Here is a 9,770-nt window from a genome sequence, read left to right as displayed (position 1 = left end):
CTTAACTTGTTGATGTCGGGTTTTTTGTTGTTGAGCGTTCAAAGTGTATATTTCATGCTAAATATTGTTACCTATTTCCAATGAAGGCTTTTTGAGGCATAAGTAAAGAATATAAAAAACATACATCGCTTTTACTTTCATGTAGCAATGTATAACTTTGGAAATGGACAGATATTTATTGGGGTATACCCCTAGAAAGGATTAGACAAAACGACTGTATGACTGTTTGCGAGGACAGAGGGCACATGCGGAGAGCAAGTGGTGTGAGAGAGAGAGAGAGATAGAGAGAGAGAGAGAGAGTGAAAGAGAGAGAGAGGGATAGGGATGTCCTCTATTGGTATCACGACGACTGTGTATGTGTGCGTGCGTGTGTGTGCGCGTGCATGTACACATCCATGATAGACATTAATTGTTAAGACTTCGCTTGCTATCTCCACCCCTGTGACAGGAGCTCGTTTGCCACGATTGCAATTTTGCACAAAACAATAGGCACCAATTTACGGAAGGATTGCTTTGTGCAGCACAATATTTTTGTCTGGTCTTGATAAGCTCCATGAAAACCATTTTTTAACACTGGTACAGATTAATGTTTCACTAGAAATTAGGTCCTTCCTAATACAGTACATTTCCAGAGAGAGAAATAGAGAGAGAGAGAGAGAGCAAGTGGTGTGAGAGAGAGAGATAGAGAGAGAGAGAAAGAGAGAGAGAGAGAAAGAGAGAGAGAGAACAGAAGGGGGTAAAGTGACTATGGTATAGAGTGAGAGCGAAGCATTCAGATCGATCAAAGATGGAAACAGAAACAGAGAAAGGAAAGAAATGGGTAGGAAAAAAGTGAGAGGGGCAGTCAAGAACAACTATAAACAGTGAGAGGGGGAAGGAAAGCGTTTGGATAGGGGAGAGATTACGTGCACCGGTTAGGAGAAGGGAATGGGGTGGTGAGAGCCAGAGGAGTAGAGCAAGAATAACTGTTGTTAAACCAATGCATTGTTGTCATGATGAATATTGAAGATATTACACGAATTCTGTCAGCAGTTATTTTCTGTCTCTCACCGCTTCTTTCGATTATTGCATATTAATTTAACCCCGTACATGCAATACCTATTTTTGTTTCATTTTGTCAAATTAAAGTAGTTTTTTCTTCTCCACATTTGCTTTCGCTTTGTCTTTTTCTCTTTCATCAAGGTTCCCCATCTCAGTCTACATTCTTTTTTTCGCTCACTGTGACCCTTTTTTTTTTTAAGTCATCGCTCATTTTCTCTCTTCCTCTTTCTGTCTTTTTTCATTCCCCCTCTATTTCTTTATATAATCTCACTCCCTCTGTCCTTCTCTCTCTATTTTTTGTTATATCTCTCTCTTTGTATGATCTTACTAACAAATAACATATTTATATCATGCCCTAATAGTTTCTTTTCAATAAAGATATAAATAGTGAGAAAGCGGGAAACAGAATAGAAAGAGAGACGCTGAGTGTCAGAGAGGGAAAGGAGAAAAATGAAGAAACAGCAGCAAAGATAACAAATGTAGTAGAAGAAGAGAAGAAAACTATCCGATAGGCAATTTGAGAGATTTCAACAAAAACAATTTATTTCTCTTTTACTTCTTATGCAGAAATAAACATCTATTTTCATTTTTAACAAAAACTATACAACTAAAATTATGAAAACATGCAATTGCTTTAACATAAAATAAAGTCCATGCAAAGCTTTTGCAGAACAAAAACACCCATTTTATCACCCATAATGCCAGGGGCGTTGAAATAATTTCGTCAGGGGGGGGGGGGGGGGGGGCGGGTGTTGGAAGGATCAGGTAAACAGTGGCGCACGCAGGATTTTTTTCAAGGGGGTGGGTGGTTAACATTTCGAAATCGGGCCAAAAATTTCGCAACGACTCAGCCCGCCGCTTTATAAGCGGGGAGGTTATGGGGGGGGGGGGGGAAGAGGACACTTTTTGTTTTGTTTTTTGGTCCCAAATAAATCGCAACGACTCAGCCAGCCACTGAATACGCGGGGGGGGGGGGGGATAAGAGGTTATTTTTTTTTTTTTACATTTTGCTCCGGGGGGGGGGGGGTAACCCATAACACATCTGTCCCTTTCCTTAGCCCCTCCTAGCTAACCCCTCGACGCCCCTGGTATAGAATAGTTTTACTACAGCCACAATATCCAATCTTAAATTTTGGCAACATGTCCCTTCTTTTATTGTGATTCTATTTGTTTTATTTTGTTGTACAATGTATCCATTATATCTTAATATCATTTTACAATGTTCTGCAAGTCGGCCCACTAGCCGCGGCGAACGAATCTTGTACTTTATTCAATACACCAGTTTAATTATTAAAATGAATGAATAGTTTTCATCTGAAGGCTATAATACAAAACATTAGGATTTTTTTTTTTTAATACAAGGAAATATATCAATATATATGACTCTTTAAACAAATCAGCTCAGTGTCTTATGTGCACCAGCATTTACCAAGAAATGAAAGAGTTATTTATTTCACCAATAAATTAATTAACATATTTAAAGCAAGTTCTACACATCACTTTGTCATTTGTCATGCTTGGCAAACAGACTTTGGGAAAATCATTGTCCAACAAAGAATTCATCGTTGATCCTTTTTTTTTCTTCATAAAATATTGTGATCATGTTTATTATACTTTTTTCCGAGAGATCTGATCAAGTTTGAAATGATTGACGATCAACCCTGTACAATGACCCTATAAGCGCCAGTACTTCAAAGGGTCGTTTCACTGTTCATTTCGCAATTACTTTGTTTACTATGTCAATCTGACATGATGCATCAAAGACGCGATACGAGCCCATGACGCAGTTATACGTCACCAAATTGACGCAGTCCTAATTAATGGATATTACGACCACACTCAGTTCAGTCTCCAGCATTAATCGACCTCTTCGACTCGTGGTCCACCAGCCGGCTGCTGCTGTCCTGATCCTCCTCCGCTTCCCTGATGAAGCTTAGCCATGATGGGTGAACACTTCTTTTGCAACTCATCCGTCTTAAACTTAAACTCATCCTTATCGGCCAACGAGTTGCTTTCCAGCCATTGGATAGTGTCTTCCACCGCCTTGAGGATTGTCTGTTTGTCCTCTGCAGACAGCTTGCTTTCAAGCGCAGAATCGTTGACTGTAGACTTCATGCCGAAGGCGTAGCTCTCTAGTTGGTTCCGAGCTGAAACGCGAGCGAATTGTGCTTCATCTTCAGCTTTGTATTTGTCTGCATCGTTGACCATCCTGTCAATATCTGCCTTGGACAACCTTCCCTTGTCATTGCTGATGGTGATTTTGTTGGTACGACCAGTGCTCTCGTCCTTGGCTGTGACGTTTAGGATGCCATTAGCATCAATGTCGTAGGTGATCTCGATCTTTGGGACACCGCGAGGTGCAGGAGGGATTCCAGACAGTTCGAAGTTGCCCAGGAGGTTGTTGTCTTTGGTCATGGAGCGTTCGCCTTCGTAGACCTGGATGCTGACCGCGCTTTGGTTGTCTGCGTAGGTTGTGAAGGTTTGTTGGGCTTTTGTTGGGATGCGGGTGTTGCGTTCAATCAGTTTGTTCATGACACCGCCAGCGGTCTCAATTCCGAGAGACAACGGGGCAACATCCACCAAAAGAACGTCTTTTACCTCTGAGCTCTGATCCCCTGAAAGGATGGCAGCCTGCACTGCCGCACCATAGGCAACGGCCTCGTCTGGATTGATTGACTTGTTCAGTTCCTTTCCGTTCAGGTAATCCTGCAGGAGTTTCTGGATCTTGGGGATACGCGTGGAGCCACCAACCAGAACCACGGTGTCGATCTGGTTTTTATCGAGTTTGGCGTCCACAATGGCGCGTTCGACGGGCTCAAGACTCTTTCTGAACTGATCCGAGCAGAGTTCTTCAAACCTGGCCCTGGTCACACTGGTGTAGAAATCAATGCCTTCATAGAGGGAATCCACCTCAATACTTGCCTGGGTACTACTGGAAAGTGTACGCTTTGCACGTTCCGCAGCGGTACGCAACCGCCTCAAAGCACGGGGATTGCTGCGAATATCCTTCTTGTTCTTCCGCTTGAACTCTTCCACAAGATGAGTCACCAATCGGTTGTCGAAGTCCTCTCCTCCAAGATGTGTATCCCCTGCGGTTGACCTGACTTCAAAGATTCCCTCATCAATGGTTAAGATGGAAACATCGAAAGTTCCACCGCCTAGGTCGAAAATCAGAACGTTCTGCTCTCCGCGGAGCTTCTTATCCAAGCCGTACGCTAGAGCGGCCGCGGTGGGCTCGTTGATAATACGCAAGACGTTTAACCCAGCGATCTTACCCGCGTCTTTGGTCGCGGTGCGCTGCGAGTCGTTAAAGTAAGCCGGGACGGTTATAACCGCGTCGTTGATCTTGTAACCGAGGTAAGCTTCAGCTGTTTCACGCATTTTTGTGAGGACCATAGAACTGATTTCTTCTGGAGCAAAGCGCTTGGTCTCGCCCATGTACTCCGCCTGTAACATGGGTTTGCCGCCGTTGTTGGTGACCGTAAATGACCAGTGTTTCATGTCAGACTGCACAGCCGTATCATCAAACCGACGCCCTATCAGACGCTTCGCGTCGAAAATTGTGTTTCGAGGATTCCTGTACAATAGAAAAGATAAGATATAGAAAAGATAAGATGGAGAAAAAAATAATGAATTATTAGGGAAGTAATATGATTCAGTATTAATAGGCCTACTCTAATAAACAGGTCTACAAAACTTAATGTTATAAAAACCAGAATAATTTAGTTCTTCTTTTCAAGGTAAAGATTATTACCATAATTCTTTTGCAAGTCCCGTTATCAAAATAAACTTGAAAGAGATGAGGAAACACCATAACACCGACTCCAATCCCTCCAGATAATTGTGTCCGAAATACAGTGGTCATGATAGATCCATACATTTTTGATGGAGCGGGAGCGGGGGGCTGTAGAATTATCAACATATCGCTCTTCTTGAAAAAATGCCTACATAATTCTAGGAAATAAGACACTACCATCAGATATTTGCAACAAACAGGGGCACTCATGAAGGGCATAGTTCCGAAGGGGGTGGGCGCTAAAGGAACATTGGAATGTGCCTCCTCAATTAATGGTAACAATTAGACTCATCTTGAAGATTGTCAATAATTAATTTGTATTGAATTAGTAGTGGTTATTTTACCTGACATAAATGCTTTAGCAAGCAGTCAGAGGACTGAGGGAATGAAAATTAATGTCTTATCAAAGGGCACTAGCTCATCGACTTGGTTTTGATTTCGGGTCGCCGGATTACGAGAATACTGTTCTACCAATACTTTAATATTTAAAATCATAATACAACATTTTGGATTCCATTTCAATAAATTTGAATTAAGATTAAAATGTGGATTTTGATTGAAATTTTATCCTAGGTAGTTGTATAGCTAAACCCTTTCTCCGCCCATTTCCTAAATCAGACCTGAAAATGAATGGATGCCCCTTCGATCACCCCTATAACCCTTTACAACGATCCACCACTCACTACGCCCCCCCCCCCCCTCCTCCGTCGTGCTGGCACGCCTGGAATGTAGTCATGGCTGTAATAAATCTATATGGGCCGTCTGTACAATACAAGTAACGTTAAATTGTACTCTACGTCTGTGATGAACATGATGAACTAAAGAATTTCTGACTAGGGGCTGGAGGACTTTCATAATTTGTAATCTGATCATACAGCAATCATACTGTAGTGGCATAGCGGGTATGTGTGTTCAGGGAGGGGTAGATTTCTTTTTTTCATCCCTCGAAAATAGTTACGTGATATAAGTTAGTATTCACAAAAGGGGATAATATATAGATAATAATGAAATACTGTAAACGACAAATATGGAAAGAGGAAGGGGCCCAGACCCCTTGACCACCCTATCCCCTGTGGATCTGTTACCATCGCCACGCCCTCATCACAACCGTCACGCTCATCAACAAAACCGCGAGCACCAGTGGCACAGATTCCATCCGGCATCCATAAGCCATCATTCCCATTTCAAATAGCCCAGTTCAGACTCACAGCAACTGGGTTCTTTGCCGCATCTTCGATCAATCAGTGTCATTGAACACCACTATAAACAGCACATGCACCATCATTGGTATCACAAAGTTAACTATCACTATACCACAACCATCTCCCGATACCACTCAAACAACACCCCAAAATAACCTGATCATCAATAGCCCAGTTCGTACTCACATAAACCCCTACCACCAACGGCACGAGAGCCATCCCCTTCACTAACAGTGCCCCCAACAACACATGCCATAACTATCACCATCACCAATAGCCCAGTTCACAATCGAAAAGCAACTTGGTTCTTTGCCGCATGCCATAACCATTACCAATAGCCCAGTTCATATTCACAAATCAACTTGGTTCTTTGCTGCACCTCCGATCAATGTCTCTGTATCCGTGAATGCCACATAACTGGGCGTGGTCCTGTTACCCTGGTCATTGGCAGTGACGCTACCCACCATCATCACCACCACCATCGTCATTATCACCACCGCCATCTCCATTATAATCATTATCGATATCATCACCATCTGAAAGGATATTACAAAATTATCCCACTTATCAACACATAATATAAACAACCCAGTTCATACTCACATAGCAACTTGGTTCTTTGCCGCATCTCCGATCAATCTCTCTGTATCCGTGAATGCTACATAACTAGGCGTGGTCCTGTTACCCTGGTCATTTGCGATGATCTCTACCCTGCCGTTCTGGAAGACGCCCACACACGAGTACGTGGTCCCTAGATCAATACCGATCGCTGTCGGGTTGGACATCGTTGTCTTAAATTTTTTTCTGTGAAAATAGAATGTTTTCAATATTGGTGATCTTAATTTTGATACATTTTAACAATATTGGATTATGCTCAGTCAAACAATTTACCCTTTTAATCCTGTTAATTCAGTGTAATATGGACGGTAGAATTCCACTCTTTTAGTAGTCATGTCACGATTACTTCGTTTTTTATTTGTTGAATCCCCTCAAAAATCATGATGGAATTTACTAAAAAAAGGACTGGTTCGAATTTACCCTTTTGAGAGTGGATTTAACTTTCAATTCCGAAGATTGGCGGAGCGGGTCGGGGTGGGGGTAATTTTTGATAAATGTTTGTTTACCTTTGTTGTTTGACATAATTTTGATACGTTTAACCAACATTGGATTAAATTTTACTCTACTAACATACCCATTCCCCTCCTTTGCTTTTCTTTTTCTTCTCGATCATGAGCATAGATTGATCCACGCGAAAGTCCAATTACGAATAAGCTGTTTTTTCGAACCAATTAACCATTAATATAAACATTTCAAAGACGATACATGCTCAAGGAGAAAAAAGAAGCAAATTAACAATAATGAAAGAACTATTGTTCGATCGCGCATGGTAAGGTTTTTCAAAATGTAATTGGTTGATGAATTATATCTCACCTAAATACAAATGAACAGTATTTAATTCCATTAGCATATCACATCAGGAGAGTGAATAAACAAACAAAAGACGTAGAGAATAAAAAAAAAAAAAAAATCAACTTGAAAATAACACAATAACCATAAAAAAGTAATTAAAACAATTCTTACCTTGGGATTTAATGAATGGGGTTGAATTTAACTTCGCGTAAATCCTCGTTATTTTCCACACTTCAAACAACTGCAAGTTATTTCCCAAGAATTGTTCTATTGAATTCTCTCTCGTCTCCAAGCAAACTTCTGAATGATGAAACACTCCTCCAAAGTGATAGTATGGGACTGCACACACCCTGCTGAGCTACTCTCTGGTTGTCTGTTGAAGTATATAAGCTCGTAGCTAGATGCTGAATCGGGAAGTAAAGAACGACCGGAATGCTAGGTCTATATATCGCTCCCCACAGTCTCCTTCCAGAGCATTCTCCAGCTCTCCCGGCCGGGCATCTATTTATGAGGCCAGGCGCAATTCGCGGAGGATGTGAGTAAGATGAAAGGATTAAAATTTGAGACATAAACGACAGGGGCGGGTTAATAAAAACAGTTGTTTTTCAATAAGTAATATATATCGCTTGTTTATGATTTGATTTGATTTGTTTTATTGTCCACATAAATGTAAATTCTTTTTTTCACATGGTTACAAGGTATATACATAAAGCATAAGTCAAATGAACAAGCTTAAAATTACACATTACTCATTAATGACCGAGTAAGTCATATTAATAATTTAAAGTTATTCTTCATACAATCAACCCTTTTACCAACACATTTATCTTCATATTCTGTTGTTTGTCTGTTTAGCAACATTTATTTTAATATAATGCGCTTGAGCAACATTTTGTTGGATTTTGTGTTACATGTGTTTTACATGTGTGTTTAAAAACAATCCTTTTATGAATGAATGAAATAAACAAATATTTAGGCCTATGTAGCGATAGTTGATATTGCGCTTTCACTCTTTGTCTTTGGTCACCTTCCTCTCAAGTTCAAGTATTTTAAAAAGATATATTATTAGCGACTGAAGTTAAAACGGGAGCTGTTAATCACTATTTTTTGTTATTGAGGATCTCTCTTTCACTCCCTCCTTAGTGCTTTGCATTAGTCTACCGAACTCAACTCCTATCGTCTTCTCTTTAAAACATATAGGCCTACTGTTTGATGATGATAATAGTGGATAACGCTGATAATGATGAAAATGATAATAAAAATATGACAATAGTAATAATGATGATAATGATATTAATAATAATAATAATATTAGAAACATAATAATATTAATAACAACAACGAAAATAATAATAATAAACTAATAATAATAATGCTAAGAAGAAGAAGAAAAATGATAAAAAAACAACAACAATATAAAGAAAGAGAGGCAGAGAGAGAAGAAAAGAGAGAGAGAGAGAGAGGGGAGGGGCGTAGGGTAGTTGGAGGTGGAATGTAATCTAGTTATTTCACAATGATCACTGACACTTAACTGTTATGATGATGGGCTGTGCAAAGGTCGATGTCATTCAAGAACATTCCATTCCCTGATCATTCATCAATGCATCACTACGCTATCACACTATCAGGTTTTACTTACAATCAGACTCATTACATTGCAACAGGGAGAGAGAGGATAGATTATGAGAAAAAAAGAGAAAACGAGAGAAATTAACACAAATGAATTTGGAAGAGAGAGAGAATAAGGGACAGAGGAGGAGAGATAGAGAGAGAGAGAGATATGGGGAGAGAGAGAGAGAGTGAAAGAGAGAGAGAGGGATAGGGATGTCCTCTATTGGTATCACGACGACTGTGTATGTGTGTGTGCGTGCGCGTACGCGTGTATGTACATGTGACAGGAGCTCGTTTGCCACGATTGCAATTTTGCACAAAACAATAGGCACCAATTTACGGAAGGATTGCTTTGTGCAGCACAATATCTTTGTAAAATTACATATGTCTGGTCTTGATTATTAGAGCTTAACTTTTTTATATTTGATTAATATTGGTCAGCCGCATACAAGGACCACCTCCTTTCTGGCTGCTACCAGCATTAGCAATTTCCTTTGTATTATTCATGTTTGTAAATTAATTCTGTGTATTTCTGTGTTTATCTATGTTTGTAATTGTGTGAAACTTTGTATACTGCTTTTGTTTTACCCTGTATGTTTTTTTATTGCTTGGCAAAATTAGCTCCATGACAACCATGTTAACACTGGTACAGATTAATGTTTCACTGGAAATTAGGTCCTTCCTAATCAGGCGCGTGCGCAGGGGGGGGG

At 40.2% G+C, this 9,770-nt stretch overlaps 1 protein-coding gene across 1 annotated transcript; it reads right to left on the bottom strand.

Moving 5' to 3' along the window:
* Positions 1–2,362: 2,362 nt before the first annotated feature.
* LOC576642 (heat shock 70 kDa protein IV-like) lies at positions 2,363–6,839 on the bottom strand. Its single transcript, XM_030977556.1, has 2 exons — positions 6,643–6,839; positions 2,363–4,618 (listed from the first exon to the last, which is right to left on the bottom strand). The coding sequence occupies exons 1-2, from the start codon at positions 6,822–6,824 to the stop codon at positions 2,899–2,901; spliced, it is 1,902 nt and encodes a 633-aa protein (XP_030833416.1). The 5' UTR covers positions 6,825–6,839; the 3' UTR covers positions 2,363–2,898.
* Positions 6,840–9,770: the final 2,931 nt, after the last annotated feature.

Source organism: Strongylocentrotus purpuratus, unplaced genomic scaffold (genome assembly GCF_000002235.5).
Source record: "Strongylocentrotus purpuratus isolate Spur 01 unplaced genomic scaffold, Spur_5.0 spur5_scaffold_1, whole genome shotgun sequence".
NCBI classification, from domain to species: Eukaryota; Metazoa; Echinodermata; class Echinoidea; order Camarodonta; family Strongylocentrotidae; genus Strongylocentrotus; species Strongylocentrotus purpuratus.
The sequence above is the reverse complement of the archived record's forward strand: the minus strand, read 5'-3'. Positions and strand labels throughout refer to the sequence as shown.

Coding starts and splice junctions, on each gene's coding strand:
- LOC576642 (XM_030977556.1), bottom strand. CDS start 6,824: ATGTCCAACCCGACAGCGATCGGTATTGATCTAGGGACCACGTACTCG. Junction 4,619..6,642: donor GCAAAGAACCAAGTTGCTAT/GTGAGTATGAAC, acceptor TCTATTGTACAG/GAATCCTCGAAACACAATTT.